The sequence below is a fragment of the Malaclemys terrapin genome, chromosome 6, assembly GCF_027887155.1.
Source record: "Malaclemys terrapin pileata isolate rMalTer1 chromosome 6, rMalTer1.hap1, whole genome shotgun sequence".
Lineage (NCBI taxonomy): Eukaryota > Metazoa > Chordata > Testudines > Emydidae > Malaclemys > Malaclemys terrapin.
Window position 1 is genome coordinate 32157606 of NC_071510.1, and position 24085 is coordinate 32181690.

General features: G+C 40.8%; 2 protein-coding genes and 1 pseudogene across 2 annotated transcripts; all 3 read right to left on the reverse strand.

Moving 5' to 3' along the window:
- Positions 1 to 841: 841 nt before the first annotated feature.
- Positions 842 to 1408, reverse strand: LOC128838847 (interferon beta-like). The gene has a single exon (XM_054031295.1). It carries the CDS (start codon positions 1406 to 1408, stop codon positions 842 to 844), a length of 567 nt encoding a protein of 188 aa, XP_053887270.1.
- Positions 1409 to 11331: 9923 nt separating this feature from the next.
- On the reverse strand, positions 11332 to 11912 carry LOC128838920 (interferon tau-2-like; annotated as a pseudogene).
- Positions 11913 to 16831: 4919 nt separating this feature from the next.
- Positions 16832 to 18050, reverse strand: LOC128839318 (interferon beta-like). Its single transcript, XM_054032209.1, has 2 exons — positions 17477 to 18050; positions 16832 to 16875 (listed from the first exon to the last, which is right to left on the reverse strand). Exons 1-2 carry the CDS (start codon positions 18048 to 18050, stop codon positions 16832 to 16834), a joined length of 618 nt encoding a protein of 205 aa, XP_053888184.1.
- Positions 18051 to 24085: the final 6035 nt, after the last annotated feature.

The following is a 24085-nucleotide window of genomic DNA, read 5'->3' on the forward strand; positions in this document are numbered from 1 at the left end:
ACCAATCCAGGAAAATGATCTGAAAATATTTTCACAGTAGAGAAAGCGAGTAAATTAAAGCAGTTTGAGGCATTCTACTTTTTGCATTTAAAAAGTGAGCAAAACATTAAGGTAAGAAAACCTAATATATAAAATATATCTGAGAGAGTCTGCTGCTTAATTCAAGGTACAAACTTCGTAAAAGTAATTATTAGAAGCAGCAACTGAGACAGAAAAGATTCCAGCATAGGGTGCAGTTTCATTCAGCTGATTTCATTACTTCAGTAGTAAAAGTGCCCACCATCACGAGCTGCAATGAAAGAGGAAAATGGTTCAAACAGAGACAACACTTCAATAGTGAAATATTTAGAAAATGATGATGATTCTGTATCATAAGTCCTAAGTTGTCTTCCAGTAAGCCTAACAAAGAAACTCTTTTTACAAAAGGTTTTACTAAAACTGTTAAACTTTATAGGTGAATAGAGCCAGTGAAAGCAGACAGGGAATCCTGCCTGTCATCCCCTGCAGAAGACCTAGATCTAAAGATAGCATGGGATAAAAACGGATGGATTTTCAGGTGTTATGAGTGGAATGTTATCTTGATTGGTATTTGTTTAGAGCAGGCCAGTTTTTATTCCCCTGTCCATTTCATCAATCTATTGAACAATGTCATATCCCTGGATATATTATATGAGGTGCATATATCACTTTTGTATATCAGCAATATAAACAGGATATTCTCTAATAAAGGATACAACAGAACCTATAGAATAGTTTTTAAATGAAAGCACAGCACGTTTTACCTGTTTTTCCCCAAAACTATTATTTCAATTACTCTAAAAAAAGTGTTTTGTAAAATACCTTAATTTTTAAGCCTTTTTGTGAGTTGGTCCATAATCAGAAAACATCTTCTCATTTCCTCACGGATGATCTCCCAGGCACACAGGCTGTATTGCTTTTCTTTCAGGAAATTGTCTACCACATGGAAATATTTCTTCACTTTCAGCCTGGTGAAGTCCTCATTTTGTGGGTAGGTTGTCTCCATCTTTTTTTCTCCATCGAACCATGTCTTCAGCAGCTCAATTTGCTGGTGAAGTCCATTTTGGAATGCAACTATGGAACTCCTATCCCAGGCAGTTTGGATGTGACTTTTGCTGAAGATATTGAAGATCTGTTGGAGGATCTCCTGGATTGCCACCATGGCATTCTCCTTCTGGAACTCTCTGGAGCTGAGAACATTCTGGAGGGATATGAAGTTTGAATTTTCATTTAGACATTGCACAGGAAATTGTCCTCCCATTTTTTCCAGAAGCTGTAAACTAGCTTGGTTCACTTTGTTTTGCTGGAAGTGAAGCATGTTACAGTCCACAGATGAGTTTTCGGTGAAGAGCAGGACAAGGCAAATGTGCAGGAAACTCCGGGTGGTCATGCTGATGATGACTTAGATTCCCTGTTTGTGTGTAGAGACTGGAAGACTGGAGATTGTGCAATGTATTTCATAGGCTGATGTGTGTTATTTTTACCCATGTCTCTGAATTTAAGTATTCTGTAGTTTTTCTTTCATCACATTCTGCATCTCAAGGTTCCCATTCGCTAATTAAGACTTTTTATTTTCACTTTTCTGTTTTTTTTTTAAATATTTCTGTTAGTTGGTACTTTTCAGCGTTTCTTTCCTTTTTAAAAGAAAGTGAGCAAATTATTAAAAGCATAACAAGTTGCCTAATATCTGGTATTATTTATGTTATTGCTATAGCAAATTTCCATTTGATCTGAAACATTTCCCAAACTGAAAATAGATCAGTTTAGCTGTACTAAGACATGAAAGTCCCTTGTAAAAGACCATCTGTGTCCCCATCTCCTCCTAACCTTAATTCAGAACTCCCTTTAATGTTTTCTAATCAAAGTAGTTTAATGAGTACATAAACTGATAATGGAAGAGTAAACACACTTGGAGAGGTTTGGGGCCAGATCCCAAGGACTAGTCCTTTGCTGGCCAGAATGACTCAGAAGGCTTATGCCTAAATGTGGCATAACAATGTGTTCTTAATATTGTTTCTTTTTTCTATCCATCCCCATCGCCTCCTCCACTGCATGCTACGCCTACATGTTATGTCTTGTCTTTTAGCTTTTTTCAGGCAGGAACTGTCTTTTACTGTATGTCTTTGTACAGTGAGCTTAGCAGAATAGTGCTCTGATTTTGCTTACGACCCTGAGCACTACTGTATTACAAATAAATTAGAATAGATTACTCAGAACTGTCTACATGCAGATGTCAGCATAGAGCACATAGACCCACAGAAAACTTTCTTCTGTAGCATAATAACAGCAAGTCCAAGAGAAACAAAAATCCTCTTTCCAGATAATATTCGTAATATATCCTATGGAACACATAATCTCAGCATGCTCCTGTGGGCTTGTCTTTGAGTCTCTACCCATCTTTACATTAGTCGGTAATATTTTCTTTTCTTCTTCACCCTGGTTTAACTAATCATGTTTCTAAATTACTTAGGAACCTCTTTTAATTGTAAAGATACCTTTTTTCCCATTGGGGATAATTACAATTTACAACAGTCCAGACTTAGAAAGTTTCTTTACACTAGTTAAAATTTCCAGTTTCGAGTAATTGTGATGCAACAAATAATTATAATTATCAAAGTTATGTGAACTCTAGTGACCAAAATGAAACTTTTATTCATAATAGTCTTGCAGAGACTCAACTTCTACGGGAGGAAGGGGTGGGGCAGATGGCTATTATATTCTTTTGCATTGCTGGATGTTAAGACTTTTTTCTACTTGAAAATTGAGTGTGTTGGAGATGGAGTCAGATACACTAAACATGGAACGCATAGTGCTGTTTTTTGTTTAAAAAATCATTTAGTTTTCAGATTTCAGAGTGGTAGCCGTGTTAGTCTGTATCAGCAAAAAGAACGAGGAGTACTTGTGGCACCTTAGAGACTAACAAATTTATTTGAGCATAAGCTTTCGTGGGCTAAAGCCCACTTCATCGGATGCATGCAGTGGAAAATAGAGTAGGAAGATATATATACACAGAGGACATGAAAAATTGGGTGTTGCCATACTAACTATAAAGAGAGTAATCAGTTAAGGTGGGTTATTCTCAGCAGGAGAATAAAAAACGTTTGTAGTGATAATCAGGATGGCCCATTTCCAACAGTTGACAAGAAGGTGTGAGTAACAGTAGGGGGAAAAATTAGCATGGGGATATAGGTTTTACTTTGTGTAATGACCCATCTACTCCCAGTCTTTATTCAAGCCTAATTTAATGGTGTCAAGTTTGCAAATTAATTCCAATTAATTAATTAATTAATTAAAGAAAGTAACAGAACGCCACTAGCTGTCACCTTCAGCCCCCAACTAAAACCTCTCCAGCGCATCATCAAGGATCTACAGCCTATCCTGAAGGACGATCCCTTATTCTCACAGATCTTGGGAGACAATTCTTGACATCTGATTTGTGTCCATTTAGTCTTTTGCGTAGAGACTGTCCAGTTTGGCCAATGTACATGGCAGAGGGGCATTGCTGGCACATGATGGCATATATCACATTGGTAGATGTGCAGGTGAATGAGCCTCTGATAGTGTGGCTGATGTGATTAGGTCCTATGATGGTGTCCCCTGACTAGATATGTGGACAGAGTTGGCAACGGGCTTTGTTGCAAGGATAGGTTCCTGCGTTAGTGTTTTTGTTGTGTGCTGTGTGGTTGCTGGTGAGTATTTGCTTCAGGTTGGGGGGCTGTCTGTAGGCGAGGACTGGCCTGTCTCCCAAGATCTGTGAGAGTGAGGGATCGTCCTTCAGGATAGGTTGTAGATCCTTGATGATGCGCTGGAGAGATTTTAGTTGGGGGCTGAAGGTGACAGCTAGTGGCCTTCTGTTACTTTCTTTAATTAATTAATTAATTGGAATTAATTTGCAAACTTGACACCATTAAATTAGGCTTGAATAAAGACTGGGAGTAGATGGGTCATTACACAAAGTAAAACCTATTTCCCCACGCTAATTTTTCCCCCTACTGTTATTCACACCTTCTTGTCAACTGTTGGAAATGGGCCATCCTGATTATCACTACAAAAGTTTTTTTTCTCCTGCTGAGAATAACCCACCTTAACTGATTACTCTCTTTATAGTTAGTATGGCAACACCCAATTTTTCATGTCCTCTGTGTATATATATCTTCCTACTGTATTTTCCACTGCTTGCATCTGATGAAGTGGGTTTTAGCCCACGAAAGCTTATGCGCAAATAAATTTGTTAGTCTCTAAGGTGCCACAAGTACTCCTCGTTCTTTTAGTTTTCAGAGTAAAACCTCACTTAAAACTGTATGTGGATTTGTAAAATGAAGGAAGTCCCATATGGATGGGTTGGGTGAATTTTCTATTTTGGCTAGAAGCAGGTTTTCATGACAAAATGTTTACTTTCCTTTCACTTTCTTATTAACAACCTATATTATGAAAAAGGCCATTATTTTTCAAATCTAATTGACTTTGCACCATATACGTTTTTTATCATTGGTTTTAAACTTTTGCATTTCACTCAGCGAGGACTGGTAAAGTAGACAATCAAATTAAATTCCTTTGGTCAGCTTCACTTTCTTCTTCTTATGTCCCAGCCTGAGGCTGGTGCGTTGGAGTTTCCATCTCTATAGGAAAGTGGTTTGGTTATTGTAATCCAAAAAAGAAAGCTATTTTCACTGAAATGAAAAATGGAAAAAAACCTCATGACCACATGTATAATTATATTGGTTTGGCTAAATCCCCCCCAGGAACAATATGCACATTATTTTCATGTAATCTATATTTGAGGCCTTAACTGTTTGGCAATGTGTCTTTCAAGACATGAAAGCATTGGAGTGTGCATCTAAAATATCAGATTTCCAGTACTGCCATGATTTTATGCACCTTATTCTCTCACAATTTTCAGTGGGACTTCTGGGAGCATAGCATATCCCATAGTAAGATCAAGCCCCAAAAGAGGATGATTAAAAGAGAGAAACCAGTTAAGAAGGATGCATATTTACAAACTCTTAGTAACAAATTAAATAAATAGTCATGCTAGTAAAGAGAAATCTTTTTTAATAAATCTGTATATTAAAAGCGAGTAAGCATATAGGTAGTGTAGTTCCATGGGGAAAATTAGTTAGCTGTAAAGCCCTCGGCTCTTGCCTCCAAGATCCATACTTGGTGGGGTTGTTGTGGCAGTGCCTCTGATCTGCCCTGGGGTGGGAGAGAGGAAGGGGAAGGGGGAGGGGGAGGGAGAGAATGTGTGTGTGTGTGTGGGGGGGGGGAGTATTGGCATATAGAGTCAGCTGCCTACAAGCATCGTTCCCTCCTTTCCTGGGTTGCAGGAGTTGTTCTGCATGGAATTAGAAATATTGAGGTGAGTAGGAAGGGACTAGGCTGGACTGTGCTGAAGGTGCACCCTATGAGCTACATCTCCCTTCCACCAGCCCCACATAGATTATTCTTTAATGGAAATCCCAAAGGAAGCTGTAGCCTGATGGAATACTAGTAGTGTGGCTGTCATGGAGCTAAACTACTACAGATCAGAAGGAGCTCTTGTGCTCCTGAAAAGATGCAAAAGCAAAGAGCACCTGTGCAGAGATCCTGAATATTCCCTGCATTCTACATAGAAACCAGAGAATTTTCCATATTTGGGAAAAGAAGCTGGTTCCATGGGAAATGGGGCAAACTTCTCTACCACCCCAATCCTGGTGAAACAGGTTGAATGGAACTAAGTGAGGAGTTCTGGTGGAGTATTCCTCTCTTTCTTTTTGATCCTCTAGGATGTGTTTTCTCACAGGAGGGGCAACTGAGCCAAGAAATGAGTGGTGTCCCCAAGAAGGAAGAAGCTAGTGTAGCATCTCGCACACTGGGGTATGTACTATTCACTGGACAATTGAATGAGGAGGAATAGGGTTCCCTTGCACAGATGTTGATAATGAAACAGACATTATGAAGAATCAATCCCATAAGTAACAAGATAAATGGGAACCTGCACCGCAAAGTTGTTTCATAATTAACAGCCAAGATTTTACCATAAAAATTGAAGTAGTGGTATGGAATACATGATAAAGAAAAGAACAAGAAACCCTCCATTCAGGGCAATCCTTCCAGGCCTATACATTTGGAACTGTTTGGTAGTTTTATGTCTTCCCTTTTGAAGGTAAAATTCATGTCATGTGATTTCTGCTTGTTTTCAAGGCTATTGCATCTTTGTCAGTATATTTCCCCTTTTCTATTTCATTGTAACTTTTTTCTGTTGAGTAAGACATTAGTAACGTATATAGCAGACCCCCCATCCAGTGTAAAACATTTAGAATTGCATAATAAAGACACCCAGCATGGTTGATTTAGGTTGAAAGCCTGGCCTCATGGACTCTGAGTTCTAATTCTGGCTGTCACTCTATGATACAGAACAAGTCAGTTATACTTTCAGAACCACAGTTTATCTATAAGATGGGAATAGTAATATTTGACATAAGTTATAGATAATTAAGGTTTAGCAAAGGGCTTAGAGATTCCCAGATATAAGGTTTTATCTAAATCAGAGGTTCTTAAACTGAGGAGAACACCCCCTGGAGAGGCACGGAATATATGCTGGGGAAGTGTGAGAAGCTTTTTGGGGAAAATAAAAAACTTACCGCATGCATTTTACCCACACCAGTGAATAACTAGCAAAGCTGATTCCTCCAGACATATCAGGTCTCCAGATGGTGCTGTGCATTTGACATGAGCTGGCACTGTGCATTTTGATGGATTTCTGCTATGCTTGCATACAAAGTCATTGCCATATGTACATTAATCTGTTTGCTACGACATGGTGTGCGCATTTAATTGTAAGCATGGACCACAATCGCAGTTTTGCATTTGCTCTTATTACAGTCAATCATTGGCTTATTGGTGCAATTTGTGGAATTTCTCTGCTCCAAAAAACAGGTGCACCCATCACACTAGTAACAATGGTGTGATGCCAGTAAGCAGTTTCTCACTTAAAATGTACATTACTATATACTTAAATGGCTCTGTTTGAATCAATGACTTACTGTTTTTAATATTAGTGAGAGTTTCCTGTTGATATTTGTTATCAGTATATGTACTTGTGTGGCAGGAGGGGGGACGTAAACTACTAGACACAAAGAAGGTGGGGAGCAATCAAATAAGTTTGAGAACCACTATGAGAATATTATCATCATTTCATCTTTTGAGTATTTGTCTGATTGGCCAAACTTGTGCATTTCTACATAACACAGTTGTGGCACATGGCATCATGGTCAGGGCCGGCTCTGGCTTTCTGGCCGCCCCAAGCGGCTGGAGGCAGGGAGCAGGGGGACTCCCTGCCCTACAGATGTGTTCCAGCTAGCGGGGGAAGGGGGCGGGAGAGGGGGGGAGAGAGAGAGAAGGGGGGCGGCCAGGGCTTCAGCGGGGTGTTGCCACGCGGCCCCGACCACTGCGCCGCCTGCCGGGAGGCTCCACACCGCTCCGGTCGGCTGGGAGGGAAGCACGCAGGCTGCCCTGCCGAGCTTGCTGCAGGGCGCTCCCATCCTCCGTGCTGCCGCCCCCTACAGGGCGGCCGGAGCAGAACAACAACAACAACAAAAAAGCGGCCATGCCACCTTAGGATTGGGCGGAATGCCGCCTCCTACAAGCTGCCGCCCCAATCACCAGCTTGCTCAGCTGGTGTCTGGAGCTGGCCCTGATCATGGTGCTAAGAGTCAATATTTCAGACAGCTTGAAAGTTAATACCCTGTAATGTGTTTCTAAGTGGGTAGGGATGGAGTAGAAGGCATCATCACTTTGTCCTGATCTTTTAAACACCCCAGAACTTCAGGAAGTGATCCAGGTGATCCAGTAGGTGACATTTTTATGAGGACACCCTAAGCAATCTACCCTGAATAATTGGAGGACTAGGCCCTAAGTCAATACTGAATCCATGTCCAGCATGTTATTAGGGGGCACTTTAATGCTGGATGTTATCTTCTGGAGGAAATGTAGATCAAAGTGGGAATGGTGGGGCTCCCTAGCTCAGGGATAACTGGAGAGGGAACCACAAATTTGAAGCCCTGAGTTGAGGATGAAATTGGAAACTCTAAGAGAGGGATGGTCTTGGGCCTGAAGGGCCAAAGTAGACCACACCTCCTAAAGAGTTAATAAATTGGACTGCAGGCAGGGGAACTGTAAGTACTCTGGACTGCAAACATATTATTGGGAGTGCCAGGAGGGAACTGAGGGCAGCACACCTGCCAGGACACACTGTCCCAAAAGCTCATCTGCTCTTCTTATAACTGTGTTTTATGGCAGAGATTAGAAACATTTCTGAGAGGCAAGATTATAAAGCTGCTTCAATCATACAGTTTACAGATTGAGAATAGATTATAATCTATAATCTATATAGATTAAAGTTGGCAACTTTATGATGAGAGCATAAACTTGTGTATTTGTTAAGGGACCAGGAAACAGGAAAACTGTGTTCTAATCTTGCTTTGAAATCGACACATTGTAAGACTTGGGTTGCCCACCCAACGTTAATTTAGCCCCCTTGTGCATCTGTGTTATGACAACTCAACATCAACCCCACACAACGATTAGTGTTTGAGGAAAAATAAACAGGCAAAGGACTGAAGTGCAAAAGGGGCACTGAGTTGAAGTTGTGGTGCATGGAGTCACAGTGAATTTAGGTCCTGATTCGGCAATGTACTTAAGCATGTTCACAACTTTAAACACTGACTTCAATGGGACTGTTCATATGCTTAAGGTTAGGCATGTGCTTAAGTACTTTTGTTGAATGGGTATATTAAGGCAGAACAATCATGGGCTTTTTATTGGTTCATTTTTGTAAAAATGAAATTAATAAAAATCACCACTATAATGAGCTGCTATTTTAAAAGTAAAATTATATTTTAATTTTTATGTAAAATTTAATAAAGATAAAATATCTCTGATAAAAACATAAATAAATAACTAGAAATTGACCAATAGATAAATACTGTTATAAAACCAGTAAAATGATCTGAAAATGTTTTCATAATACACTAAGAGAATAAATATTAACAATAATTAAAAATTCCAGTGCACTTCATTTTAAATAACATAGAAAGGAATTATATGCTGTGTTGTTGTAGCCATGTCAGTCCCAAGATATTAGAGAGACAATGGGGATGAGGTAATATCCAATATTGGACCAATTACTCATTTCAGTTCTTCAAAAAAGGTTAATATGTTAGTTTCTAAAGCTCATAGACTCATAGACATTAAGGTCAGAAGGGACCATTATGATCATCTGGTCTGACCCCCTGCATGCTGCAGGCCGCAAGACCCTTCCCTGGACTCTACCGTTGAAGTCCCCAATCCTGTGTTTTAGTGACTTCAATCGGCTGAGACCCTCCTGCTAGTGATCCCTGCCCCATGCTGCGGAGGAAGGCGAAAAACCTCCAGAGGCTCAGCCAATCTACCCTGGAGGAAAATTCCTTCCCGACCCCAAATATGGCGATCAGTAATACCCCGAGCATATAGGCAAGAGTCTCTAGCCTGACCCTTGTTGGCCATTATGCTGTTCATGTACCATTGCTTGGTTTTCCTTGGCTACTATGTTTTATCATTAAACCATTCCCTCCATAAACTTATCCAACTTAATCTTAAAACCAGACAGGTCCGTCGCCCCCACCGTTTCCCTCGGAAGGCCGTTCCAATATTTCACCCCTCTGATGGTCAGAAACCTTCGTCTAATTTCAAGCCTAAACTTCCCCCCGGCCAGTTTGTATCCATTCGTTCTCGTGTCCACATTAGTACTAAACTGGAATAATTCCTCTCCCTCCCTTGTATTAACCCCTCTGATATATTTAAAGATAGCAATCATATCCCCCCTCAGCTTATTGTGAGTTAGCTCCTACTCTGAAAGCATCTTAATTCCACTTGGATTCTGTAGCCAGCACTGAGAACGAACTGTTTCTCTGTTCCAAAATAGTGGCTATCCCTACAGTGACAGCGTCAGTAGCTGTAGGCCATGCTTCCTAAAAATGGTACCCCACTTTCCATCATTGCAACCAAACATGTCTCCTCCTGCTCAGCTTCTTGGTGAGTCCATGTTGGAGCTTCTATCACAGCCAACATGGGATATATTTTTGCAAAAAATGTAGGAAATCTGTTGGAAGAGTTCCTGGATTGCCACCTGGATGTTTGTCTTCAGAGACTCTGAAGTGAAGTGTGTTACTAGATTGCCAATTGGATGTTCTTCTTCAGAGACATTGAAGTGAAGTGTGTTTAGGGTAATCAGATGTCCTGATTTTATAGGGAAAGTCCCGATATTTGGGGCTTTTTCTTATATAGGCTCATATTACCTCCACCCTTTGTCCCGATTTTTCACACTTGCTATCTGGTCACCCTAAGTGTGTTACAGTTCAGAGATGCAGTTTTGGTGGAGAAGAGCACTATAATGCAAATGTATAGCTAACACCTAATGTCAGCGATAATTAAGAAATTTTATGATTCATTCCTTTCTTTTTAAAATGCTTCTTTGTCTTCTGACTTTTTTTCACCAATATACTTCATTCTGTATTTTAAAAAGTGAGTAAACCAGTAAAGTATTATCACATCAAATATAACATGTAATTAGAAGTTCATAATAGAGTGAGTCAATTGCACAGAGCAAGGTCAAGAGTTATGGAGTCTCAGAAGTCACTGTTGGAGGAGGCAATGGAGGAGGGATTCCATTCCACAGTGCAGTTTGATTCAACTGTTTTAACAAATCCAAAGTTGTAGCATCAATGAAAAGGAGACTTGTTAAAACACATAGAAATGTGGCATAATTTTAAAAACCTCAACAAATTAAATGAAAATATCTTTCCTATACTATATCACTGGATTTCTAACCAGTTGTTCATATTTTTACATGTCTCCCTGAAGCATCTCAGGGCTGGCAATATGAGAAATAATTAAACATACTCCATAAGTAGAAGAATGTAAGTATTATTTGATGGTGCTGGTGAGGTGACTAACAGTTCTGGATATATACAATTTATTGCATGTTCTCCATTTAGCCATTGCATAAGACCATCTCACATATGGTGGTTTACAAACATGTGCAAACATAAATAATAGTAGAAATACTTCCAAATGCTATTAGAAATCTATGTAATTACAAATCCATTTTCAGCACAAGATGGGAAGAGCCTGATGTTGCTGCAGTGGATATCAGTTGCAATTTAGCCAATAATTATGTGGTATAAGGACTAGGTCCTATTTAATAACACTTAAAATATTATTGGCTATCTCTGTCCAGCAGTATAATTGACAGTAATGTTAATTCAGTTACTGTAAGCAAAAGATTTGTACTGTACCTTAATTTTTAAGCCTTTTACCGAATTTCTCAATCAGCAGAAAAAATCTCTGCACTTCAACGTGGATGATCTCCGAGGCACATGGACTGTATTGCTTTTCTTTCATCAAAGCGTCTGTCCCCTGGAAGTATTTTCTCAGTCTCTGACTGGTGAGCTGGAGGTCCTCACTTTCCAGGCTGGTTAACTCTTTCTCTAGACTATCTGTGCACCCAAACATACTTCCAGCGGCTGAATTTGCTGATAAAGTCCATTTTGGAACCTGGCTATGGAGCTCCTATCCCAGGCTGTTCGGGTGAGGTTTTTGCTAAAGATAGTGAAGATTTCTTGGAGGATCTCTTGGATTGCCACATCAGCATTTTCCTTCTGGGACAGTTGGAGTTGGACAACATCCTGAGTGGGCTTGAAAGCTTTCATTTCATTTATGAACTGTGAGAGGAAATTTTCATTCATTTTCTTCAGAAGCTCTACGCTCTCCTTATTCCCTTTATTCTACTGGAAATGAAGCATGGTACAGAGCTGAGATGAGATTTCAGTGGAGAAGAGCAGTACAAGGTAAACATTCAGCAAACACCTGAGTTTCATCTGTGTGAGCCCATTAAGATAATCACTAGTGTCCCTAAGGCAAGAATTTTGTCTGTAAAGTCAGTATTTTTGGTGATACTACACAAAGAGAACCTACCTTGTTTCTCAGATGCCAGGCTGAACTGACAATTAGGTAAAAACTAAAAACTGAGCAAATATCATCTAAAGGCAATTAGTTACTAACCATGCTGACCCCACAGTATTATATTTTTAGCAATCTGATTTTAAGAGCACAGATGCATTTTGAACTATACTTTTATTTGTAAATTTATACTTCATCCACTTAACCAGCAGGAGGAAACTGTTCCCTTTCTGAATAGGCAGCGAAAATCATAAAAGACTCCTATCAACTGGTAATTTTCCTTCATACCCAGCTTCATTTGAGAGAAGGAAATAGTGTAGGTATATTTAAAGTTGCTTAATCCAGGAGTAACTATGGGAGTAAAATCCTGGGCCCTCAGGAAATATTGGTTAATCTGCACTTTTCAGATTTCATGCAGCTTAAAGAGTACGTTTAAAATGTTGATGCCAGCCCAGAGGGGTTAAAAGCAGCCCTGTGGCTGGGGAAAGGCTGATTGGGGAAGTAGTCGCAACTGGCTCTATAAAGGGTGATACAGGTGATCCTGTCAAAGAGCATAACTGACCTCTCTGCTCAGCACTGCCCTTTTTTAATTAAAGGTCGGATGGAATGCACGGGAATAGATCTACCCCCCAGCACTGAATAGGTTTGAGGTAGTTTAAAAATCAAATTCAGTGTTCACCATTTTTGCTGGGTTCCTTGTCTTTTAACTTTTGCTTTCCCCTTGGCTTGGGCAGGGAAACTCATCTGGTTTGTTTAACTCTCTTCACTTTCTGTGGTCACATTTCATTTTCTGGTTCTAAAGCCCTAGCACAGGCTGTTTGCTGCAGTTTCCATCATGGCAAGGAAATGTGTTTTAATTCAACAACAAAACTATTTTCATTGAAATTAAAAAAGAAAAATCACATGAAGAAACCACAAAAACATTTCTGTGCATATTAATTTGGTTAGTCTCCCAAGTCTTCCTGCACTTTCATAAGAAATTTCAGATTTTTGCTTCAACTATCTGAAGGTTTCTGTAAAGCAGAGAAAGCAGACTTACCAGAGCCCCCAGACTGTTATGGGGTATGCTCCCCATTCTCCCATTACTTTCCATGGGTGTTGGGGATGTGTATTCCACACCAGGGTGAAGCCCCAAGGAAAGATGTACAAGAGAGAGGGAAATAAGTAATGTGAATACTAGAAGGAGAGGCTAAGGTAACAAAGTAAACCCAGGGCAATAAGGGGAAAGCCAGATCATGTCTTTCAGTAAATCTGCATGTTAACAGCAATTCAGGGGCACTGGAACAATTTTTATAGTGGGGGTACTGAAAGCCATTGATCAAAAATGTAAACCCCATATATGATGGAAACCATGCAGTCACTTGCTAATATTACTTTAAGCTGCGCACCCCTAGTTCCAACTACACTGCAGCAAGTATGCAAACAACTAGTTATTAATTGAGGAAAATTAGTTAAAAAGTCCTCCGAGCCTGCTGCAAAGGATCTATGCAGGTATAGGTGCTGACTCCATAGGTGCTGTGGGGCTGGAGCACCCAGGGGGAAAAAATGGTGGGTGCTGAGCACCCACCGGCAGCCCCCCTATCAGCACTTTCCCTTCCCTCCCCGCACCTCCCTCCCGCCGCAATCAGCCATTTCGAGATGTGCAGGAGGCTGGCGGGGAAGAGGGAGGAGCCAGAATGCAATGTGTTTTGGGGAAGGGGCGGAACGGGACAGGAAGACGTGGGGCAGGGATGGAGCAGGGGTGGGAAGAGGTGGGGGGGGCAGGACGGGGATGTGGCCTTGAGGGAAGGGGTGGAGTGGGGGCGGTGCCTGGGACCAATCTGCTGCTGGTCGAGCATCCCCAGCACAATGGAAAGTCGACGTCTGTGCATACAGGGGTAGAGCCCTCTGCACATGACTCTTACCTATGCCATGTGGAAGTGTGTGTCAGGTGAGATGAGATTCCATGGAGTCAGATGCTTTTGCACATAGTTCCCTCTTGGGTTGTTCTCCATACAGTTATGATCCATGTGTGGGGCCTGAAGTGAGATACTCACACTGGGTTGGGGCAGTGAGATAAAGACAATCAAAGGCAACCCAAACTATGGTGTCACTAATAGGAGCCTCTGTAAATTCCTTGAAGTCAACAGATGGCATCCCTGCAGAAGCCTTTGCTTGTCTTTATGTCAGGGGTTCTCAAACATTTCATGATGTGGGCCTAATCTTACCAAAATTGTTCTGTGGACCATTTCTCCTCCCATTCAAGATCAGGTAACACCTTTGTGGCAGGCACACCAAATGCTTACAAAGAAAGGTAGTACTAGGAATATATTTATATAATTTGAGTTGTCTTTAAAGGAAAGTGGGAACCGTCAGTTCTCAGAATATCACCATCCAGTACTACATGTACAGCCATGGGATAATGAACCTCAGTCTGGGACCTGCTGGTTTAGAGGCATGTACAACAAGTTAACTCTTAAAACAAACACCTATCCTGTCTTGTGGTACAGGGTTTTTTCAGTAGCTGTACCTATCAGGAGTAGACGTTCTTTTTTGCCCAAGTCTTTCTGCCTTCATTCATTCTTTGGAGTAGTTGAAGCCTACAGGTTATATTGACAAAAACAATTCATATGTAAATGATGATAGCCAAAATAGACTGTATGGACAAGTGAAGGATTCTGAACAGATTGGTTCACAACCTCCAAAATGTATCCCCCTCTCTGGTGGAACACGGAAGTCATATAGCACCTAGGAACCATACAAACTCTTCAGCAAAGTCTAATTGCTTCATGACCCCTATATTGAAGAGTGGAACCTCCTGACATTCATTTCCAATGGGGCATACATTCCTGTTTTTTCCCATAAAGGCAGGTTGCCAAAAAGTGTGAAAATTCACACACAGTTTGTTTTCATGCTCTTTGAACATTTAATGGAATGGTTGTTTGATTTCTCTTAATAACTTTTTAATAAGAAACCTCCAGATTTAGGCTTTGTCCTAGGCAGTGCTAGGATTGAGTAACAGTTCTTCAGAAATACTATCTACAGACCCAAATTTGGTAGAGAGGTAGATCCTCACTAGATCTGGTGCACTGGCTACTTTTGTTTTGTTTTTGTTTTTCAATTAATTTTTAACTATTGGATTTAGGGTAATTTTTAGTCATTATTCACATTACAACTGAAATTTTGATGCACTGTGCTCATAAACTGGTGGTTGTTGGTGGAACATGCAGTTCATGAACATACAAGCTTGATTTTGGGCCAGCAGGGAAAGGGCAAAAGGGTGCAGCACCAGCTGTTTACAATCCTGACTGACAGGAAGGATGGTTACGTACAAGCTTGATGCTGTTGACGCTGTGAGTCAAGTGTATCCTAGCCTGATTGATGGAGGGGGGAAATTAGGCCCCCACAAGCCTGATTGGTGGCAGATAGGGAGTCTGGGCACTTGGAAACCTGACTGATAGGGAGGCAGTTTGCCCACATATCTCATTAATGGGAGGAAGGAAGGGAGAGAAAGCGGGATGGACAAGCAACTTTGTACCACAACAGCCTGAACGCTTCCCCTTGGAATCCCAGTCTTTCCAACACTCCTTTCATCAGCCTTTTACCAAACTAGTCTATTTCATCACAATGAATTACTGCATCAGACACCCACAATTACAAATGTTGGGGTAAAATAATCTGGTAACAGGCAGAAATGCAACAACTGCAGAGTTGAAGTTGTGGTTTGTGGTCTGTTGGAGTAGTAAAACAAATTACCATAGCTGTTTTTCTTATGGAGTCACTGCTGAATCAGGATTTATATTCACAGTGTATTTCAACAGGTTCTCAACGTTAACCACTGATGTCAAGGGAGGCTCATGTACTTAAAGTTAGGCAAATGTTGAAAAGTCCTTTGCTGAACTGGAGTCTTAAGGCAGAACAAGAGAAGATTTTTATTGGGTGTTTACTTTTTTAAATATGTAATTACTGCAAATCACTACTGCTAGATGGTTGCTATTTGGTATAAATAAATATTTATTTATAAATATAAAATATCTCTGAAAAATGATAAATAAGAGCAATAAATAAATAGGAGTTGATCAACATTGAAATATTGTTACAAATCCAGTAAAATTGTCTGAAAATAATTTTCACAGTGCAGGAAGAGAATATAAGTTAGCAATAGTTTATAATTCAAGTGCCCCTAATTATAAATGACCTAGAAATTGGGATGTTCTTTTTTGTTTTTCATTCTTGCAGCCAAACAGGTCTCCAGAAGTTCCATTTTCTTATGAATCCATGTTAGGATCTTTAAATGAGACTCATTCCAGGCAGCTAGGGAGAGAATGTGGCACGAGATGTAGGATATCTCTTGGAGGATCTCCTGAATAGCTAATGTGGCAGTCTCTTTCTGGGTCTCTCTGGGCTTGAAAAACTTTTGGGGCCACATTAAGTCTCTCTCTTCTTTCTGACTTTATAGGAAAATTATCCTTCCGTTTTGTTTGGAAGTTGTCCTAGTCCACATCTGTAATGCTGAAGCAAATCCTGTTACAGTTCAGAGGTAAGATTTCATTTTTAAGAGCAGCCCAAGGCAAATTCTGAGCAAACGCGTAACATGAATGATTTGGAAATCATAAGGTTTTTCTCATTCGGTTCAAATATTACCTTGTCTTCTGGCATATTTTCAGCAATATCTTTTGTTTTACATTTTCTCATGTGAGTAAATCAATCTGTTAATGGCAAGAAGTATATAAATTGTGCAATTGGAGTTCTGTAAGAGTTGGTCCCTTGTTTAATGCAGGGTGGACTGATAAGAGTCTAAAAAGGTACTGCTTGTAGAATCAACTTAGAGACAAAGGACTCCAGTGGAGGTGCAGTTTCACTCAGCAGTTTTCATAACATCATTACCTGAAGTATCACATGCTGGAATAAAAAAGGAGAATGATTCAAACATACATATACAGTTTCAAATGTCAAATATAGTTCCTGTTGTTCTAACCAGATGTCAAATCATAAACCTTGAGCCTTAATGCATTTATGATCTTGTGACAATTTTCTTTTACTAAAACTCTTGAAATGTAGGGGTAAACCGAACAAAAAAACAAAAACAAAACAAAACAGAATAAGTACCCTTGACCATCCTATGTGCAGTGTTAACTGGCAGAATTCGATGGAGGGATTGAAGTGTGTGGACACAGACCCTCCGTTTTCTGGTGGTCGTGACTGGAATGTTGTTTTATTAGGCAGTTGTTGGAGGGAGGCATCTCGCTGTTCTTTTTTAGTTAGCAGTTATGATGTATTTCTATGTTTTTCACATGGAATATTGCGTGTGTGGTATGAAAGCACTAAACTATATGCTACTCTAAAACAGTTTTATTAACATGTGTTTGAAATAGCTGAAATTACTATGGAAGAAAGATTGGGACCTACGTAATACAAGTTATAAAACTACCATCCATCTCTCTTCAATTGTTTTATTGAAACAATACGATTTAGTTTCCCTAGAAAAATGCAAATATGGTACCTTCATTTTTAAGCCGATCTGTCAGTACATCAAGAATTAGAAAACATCTGGATATTTCTGCACGGATAATCTCCCAGGCACACTGGCTGTATTTCTTTTCTTTCAGGAAATCGTCTATTATTTGGAAATATCTCTTCAGTTTGAGGCTGGTGAGCAGGAGGTTCTCATTTCCTGGGTAGGTTATCTCCTTTCCTTTCTCAGCACTCAAACACGTCCCCAGCTTCTCAATCTGCTGGTGAAGACCATTTTGGAATTCCTTTATGGAAGTCCCATTCCAGGCAGCTTGGGTGAGATTGTTGTTAAAGATATGGAAGAGCTCTTGGAGGATCTGTTGGATGGCTACCTTGGCATTCTCTTGCTGGGACAGTCGGATCTTGAGGATATCTCTGGGCTTGAAAGCTGTCCTTTCATTTAGACATTGAAAGGGAAAGTTTCCACCCATTTTCTCCAGATGCTCTAAACTCTCACTGTTCATTCTGGTTTGTAGAACATAAATCCTGTTACAGTCCAGACATGAGATTTCACTGGAGAAGAGCAGCATGAGGCAAAATTGCAGCAAACTCCTGCTGATCATGATGATGTCTTAGATTCCCTGTGTTTGTGTAGAACTTGAGCAACTGGTGCCTGTTCAAGGTCTTTCGTAGACTTTTGTGTTTTTGACCCATGTCTCTGAATTTAAGTATTCTGTAGGAAAAGATTTTTCTTTCGTCATTTTCTACTTTTCAAGGTTTTTCCTGCTTGAGGTTTTCACTTTCAGTTTTTTTCTTTTTATTTAGTGGAAGCGAACAAGTCATTAGAAGAACCAAACCACAGTCATTACCTTTGTTAATATTAAAAAATCCCTACATTTCTTTCCTTAGCGCTCTCCCACCTCCACCCCCCCCCCCCCCGCAGCCCTCTTAGATAAAGAAAATTTAAAGGGTAAGAAGAGTGATGATTAACAGTGTCATCCAGTTACAGGTTAGAGTAGGGACCTGTCTGTCTACTCCCAAGTTCCTGTAGTTAGCACTGCTAGACAGGTCTGAATGTCTGTTACGGCAGTAAGACTATCCATGCTTTTAAGTGATAACAATTAATTTTGGCAGATGCGGGGAGGGAGAAATTACTGCAGAGCTTCTTTTTGCTAGACTCTGCAGATAACAGCAGTGAAGTGATGTATAAAGCTGCTGTTCCTTCACTTTGCCAGCAGATGGAAAACTTTCCCTATCTGGTGTCGCACTCAAAATCAGAAAACCCTGCTATACTCTAGCTGTCTCCTTCCTTCCTTCCAACCTAATATTATAGGGACCTCTTAAAATGTGATAAGCATGGAAAAAATTCCTATGAGAGATTGGGGCCAGACAATTCTCTATTAATCTCACACAATTTCCTGGCCATTTGAAATCTGAGAGAGGAAAACCCATGTGTGTAGGGAATACCAGAGGATGGACAGAGGGCACTGAGAAACTGGGAGGTTTACTTAAGAACCTGATACCAGCTGTGAAAAGCCCAAGGAACAGGTACAGTTGAAGGATATGAACATGCTGTCTTCTCGGGCACTTCTGAGTAGTTCCCAGTGATGTACTGTAGTGACATGGAAGGGAGTTGTACAAAAAGATTGTGTGGTTGGTAATAAATATGTCAGAGCGACTGACATAAATGAATGTCACTTTCAAATGTGTTTGTCTTTTCACCATTCAAGCTTTATTCTTTTTTTAATGTGCATTTCACTGAGCTTGGACATTGCAATTCAAGTGGTCTGATGAATGAAGTTTGCATCCTCTAGCATTTCACTTCCTGTTTTTCATACTGTAGCACTAGGCTGTCATGTTGGAGTTTCCATCAGTGAAGGGGAATGGTTTTCAACCCAAAAAATTAAAAGGAATTTTTTCATATTAATTTTTAAAAAGGAAAAGAAGAAAACATAAACATATCTGTTCATGTCACTTCTTTTACATCTCCCTCCCCCATCACCTCAAGCGCTTTCTTTAATCATAATCTAGAGTTTTGCCTAAACTATTTTGAAGTGTCACTTTAAAGAATGCAGTGTCACTTTAAAGGGACCCAATCATACCAGAGGCTCTGCACCCCAATCTTGCATTCACTCTAGTGGGAGTTCTCTGTGTGCATTTCCTGGCAAGTTGAAGCTTCAGGAGATAATATTTATATGAAAGAGAGAAATTTTAAAATCTGAATCTTAACAAGAAAAGCTAAAATAAGAAAGCAATGGAAGTAAAGGCACATAGTCTTGCAGCATATTTACACCAGCCATTCACCTGTTTTCATAAAGCTTTAATAAGTCTCAAATGTTTAGGCTGGAGCAGAAATATGTTGTTGGAGTGCTACTGTTGACTGATAACTCTTCAGAACTACTATCCACATAGAGAAGTGGATCCTCACTAGATCTGATGCAACCTGCAGATTTATTACTAGAATTTTAAATGTTGGGTTTAGGTAATTTTTAGGCATTGTTGATGTTATAACTGAAAGTTGAACACATTCTGTACACCAAACTGGTTGTTGATGGCAAGGAACACACAAGCCTGATGTGGAGGGATGGCACCAGTTGGTCAGAAAATTGAGGGATAGAATTGCTGACTTGAGTGTACACAAGCCTGATTCATATGGCTTGATTTGTGTGTGTGTGTGTGTGTGTGTGTCGGGGGGAGGGAGGGGTGTCTGTCTGTAAGATGTGTGAATTCTAGTTGATATTATGAAGTTGCTGTTGTCATGAAATTTCCTAATCATAGGAAACCTCTTTCTATGTGTATCCATCCTGTTGGACAGGACCTACAGCAGGTACTCATTAGACTGAGGACAATGTGGGACACTTAACTTTAAATCTGTGTTCTGATGACAGCATCGTTATGCTAAGTAGGGTGCCCGAGTTGGGAAACCAGTTTGACCAAGTTGGTGTTAAGGAGAATGAGGGTTAGGAGTGGAAAGCTACTGAAGGCCGACAAAGAGACAGATGACACAAACAAAAGGTTCTAAAAGAAATCACTGGGGGAAGACCACAGGACATTTGGGCAAGAGGAAGGAAGGGGATGAACTGGCCAAGGCCAGGTTATCTGAGCTGGGGGAGAAGGCTCTGTTTTTGTGCATATAAGTGATGCACTGCAACAGAAGGATGTTGGCTGTCCCCAAGTGACCCTGATCCAGACCCATAGAATGGCCTGGTGTGTTGAAGAAACTGAGGCAGGGACTTGCGTATAGGGTTTACAATTTTTGTTCCAATCTGTGTATTTTCTGCGTGATGAAGTAAATAGCAATAGTGTGTTTGAATCCTGTGCAAAGTGTCTGGGTGTTATAATCTACACTTATTACATGGCCCCTGGAAAAGGTAAACACCGCTGGGTGTACTTCTGGAAGAGGACATGTTAAAGCACATTCTGAGCTTCAAAGACTTCCCAGTTGACATCTCGGACGAGCCCCCACTTATAACGCCGACAGATCCCAGTTGTCAGCAGGCAGGATTGAACCTGGGACATTCAAACCTTAGTGTATGTCGGAGAAAAACTGAGTTCTCACTCTTTTGTTTAGGTACAGCAAGTCAGATGCTTTATTAACTCTCACAATTGTGCAGAGGAGAGAGCTAAGCAGATCTCTCCCAGGTAACTAATTACAGCAAGCATTTATACCTTTCATTACAGAAATAATGAGGGACAGCTGCATTTTGTCTTCTTGATATCTCATTTTCTAAATTGTTTTGACTCTTGCCAACATACAATATTTTCTATACCTTATCTACACAAGGTCTTCTACACCTTATCTATACATACCAGGTCATAATGACTTCTTACACAGTTCTTTCTCACCCGCCTCACACATTCCTCGCTTCTACAAATCTCACATTATCAGGGTTACAGTTAGCCTGACTCTTGCTAACGAACTGTCATGCATTGCAGTTCCTTTCTGTCAGTTCTCTTCTCTGCTTCCACATGTATGAGTCTCGACTGTAGGAGCTGAAAGCCACATGCCTCTTAAGCCAAAGCTGTAGCAGACTCCTCAATCTATAGATGGTTCAGGTGCCACTAGAGGGTGACAGAGCACCACACCAACCAGGCATGAGTTGCATACTTCCCCTAGCTGAGGAAGCCCAACCCAAGCATCAGAGACTTCCCAGCTGATATCCCAGCTCGGGTGACCAGACAGCAGGTGTGAAAAATCAGGGCATGGTTGGGGGGTAATAGGCGCCTATATAAGATAAAGCCCCAATTATCGGGACTGCCCCTAATAAATTGAGACAGCTGGTCACCCTAATCCTAGCTGCCCCAAAATGACTCTTTAAAATGTTGTCTAAGGCAACTGCATGCAGCCTGGAACAGCCCTGAAAAATACTACTTGAAAAGACTGGGGCAGGGAATCTAATGGGACCAGAGCTGAGACAGATGTTGCGGATCTCTGTGTCTGGAGAGACCTTTTTCATCAGTGCAGAAACCACAGAATCTGCTGAGTCTGGAGATGGAACGACAGCCACTTCCATGAGGAACTCTACGGACAACCCGCCCCTCCTTCCTGCCCATAAGTGGAAGGCTGTGGGAGAATCTCTGAGGGAGATATTTACAAATTTTTCCTCACTTTTAAGAAGTGTGAGCTGGGATTCCTCAAAGACATGGCTGCTCCTTATGATACGGGTGATATTGTCAAAGAGCTCAACTGAACACTGCGTTCAGCATTCCCCCTTTTTTATTAAAGGTGTGATCAGGGCCGGCTCTGGCTTTTTTGCCGCTCCAAGCAAAAAAAACTGTGGGGGGGCCGGAGTGGTGAAGCAGGGGAGAAAAAAAAAAAAAAAAAAAACCCCGCAGGGCGGCTAGAGCGGCAAAGCATACACAAACACGCACACACACCAAAAAGAAAAAACCACCTGCAGGGCGGCTGGAGCGGCAAAGCAATGCAAAAAAAACCCCAACAACCTGCAGGGCAGCTGGAGCCAGGGCGCAGGGGGACTCCCTGTTCTGCAGATGTGCAGCGGAATGCACGCCCGGTCTAGCAGGGGGGACGGAGAGAAGGGGGGCAGCCAGGGCTTCAGCGAGGCGCTCGCCACATGGCCCCTCCCTCTGTGCTGCCTGCTGGGAGGGCTCTGCGCCTCTCCGGTTGGTTGGGAGGGAAGGACGCAGGCTGCCCTGCTGAGTTTGCTGCAGGGTGCACCCCTCCTCTGCACCGCCACCCCCTACAGTGTGGCCGGAGTGGCAAACCAAAAAGAAAAAAAAAAAAAGGCTGGCCGGAATGCCGCCCCTTAGAATCTGCCGCTCCAAGCACGAGCTTGCTCGGCTGGTGCCTGGAGCCGGCTCTGGGTGTGATGGAATGAAGGGGAATAGTTTTCCCCCAGAGCTGAATAGGTTTGGGGTTGTTAGACTTTTTCAGAAGAATTCCGTATTCTTCCTGGGTAGTTTCTGACTGACGTATCCCACCAAATGGGGAGCTGCGTTTTAGAGGTGACAATGAGAAACTTTGATAGTCCTAATACAAAATGGCCTATTCCTGCTGTTATTATTCACATATAATTTTGTTTGTGGTGTACACCCAAGAATGAATTTAGCCTGGGCGCACACAGAGGTAATGAGATCAGGCAGTGGGCCACTAACCTGATAAGAGTGCATGAGAGCACAGACTTAATATTGGGGGCCGTGCTAGTAAATGTATTGTGGGTAGGTGCTGGATACTTACAAACCTGACTTGATTTTGGTTGGGGGAGAGGTTATGTGAATGCAGATAATTGATGAGGTATGGGCAGGCTAATTACAAACTAACAATTGGTGTGTGTTAAGGGGTGCATGCTATCTTGCTTACTGAGGGAAAGAGCACCAATCTAGCCTCTTCCAACACAACCGTCTACTACACCAAACATCCAAATTGACAAGTTTTTTTGAGGGGGAAATAACCTGGTAAAAAATAGAATAGTAAAAGGTGGCAAAGTTCAGGTATTCAGGTGTGGTCTGTTTGGATGGAAAGGCTAATTATCATTCTGTAACAATGATTTTTAATATGGAATTACTGCGAACTGGGACACTGATTCATCAATGTATTTAAACATGTTCCTAACTGGAAGCACTAACATCAGTGGGATGGCTCACATACTTTAAGTTAGTCACGTGCAAAAGTAATCTCTGGAATTGGGGTTTTAAGGTTGTACAATTACAGGGTTTTCTTTTTTTATTCTCCTTTTTGGTTCAATAGGTATTTAATTCAAATCATTACTACTATAGGTTGCCATTTTATATAAAATAATTATTTATTAATAAGTAACAAATGTCTATGATAAATACATAAATAGGAACAATAAATAAATAATAGACTGACATAAATATCCTGTTACAAATATCATAAAATGATCTGAAAATATTTTCATAGTGCACAGATAGAATAAATAGTAACAACAGCTTTTAAAATTCCAAACATCTCATTTTAAATCATGTATAAAATATTACTTGATTTCGGTTAGTACTTCTAAAAATGTTGGTATTTAAATTTCTTAAACTTCTTTGTGAGTTTGTCCTATATTTGAAAACTCCATAATTCCACATGGATTCTCCTGCTAGCCCTGAGGCTGAACTGCTAGTCTTTTATGAAATAATTGGTATCTCTTCACTTTCAGCCTGGGAAACTGTAGGTCCTTACCTCCTGGTC

Excerpts from the sequence above, each read along its gene's own strand:
- LOC128838847 (XM_054031295.1), bottom strand. The coding sequence starts at position 1,408 with ATGACCACCCGGAGTTTCCTGCACATTTGCCTTGTCCTGCTCTTCACC.
- LOC128839318 (XM_054032209.1), bottom strand. The coding sequence starts at position 18,050 with ATGATCAGCAGGAGTTTGCTGCAATTTTGCCTCATGCTGCTCTTCTCC. Across the intron at positions 16,876-17,476 it reads AGATCGGCTTAAAAATGAAG|CATGTGATACTTCAGGTAAT; the intron begins GTACCATATTTG and ends TTTTTATTCCAG.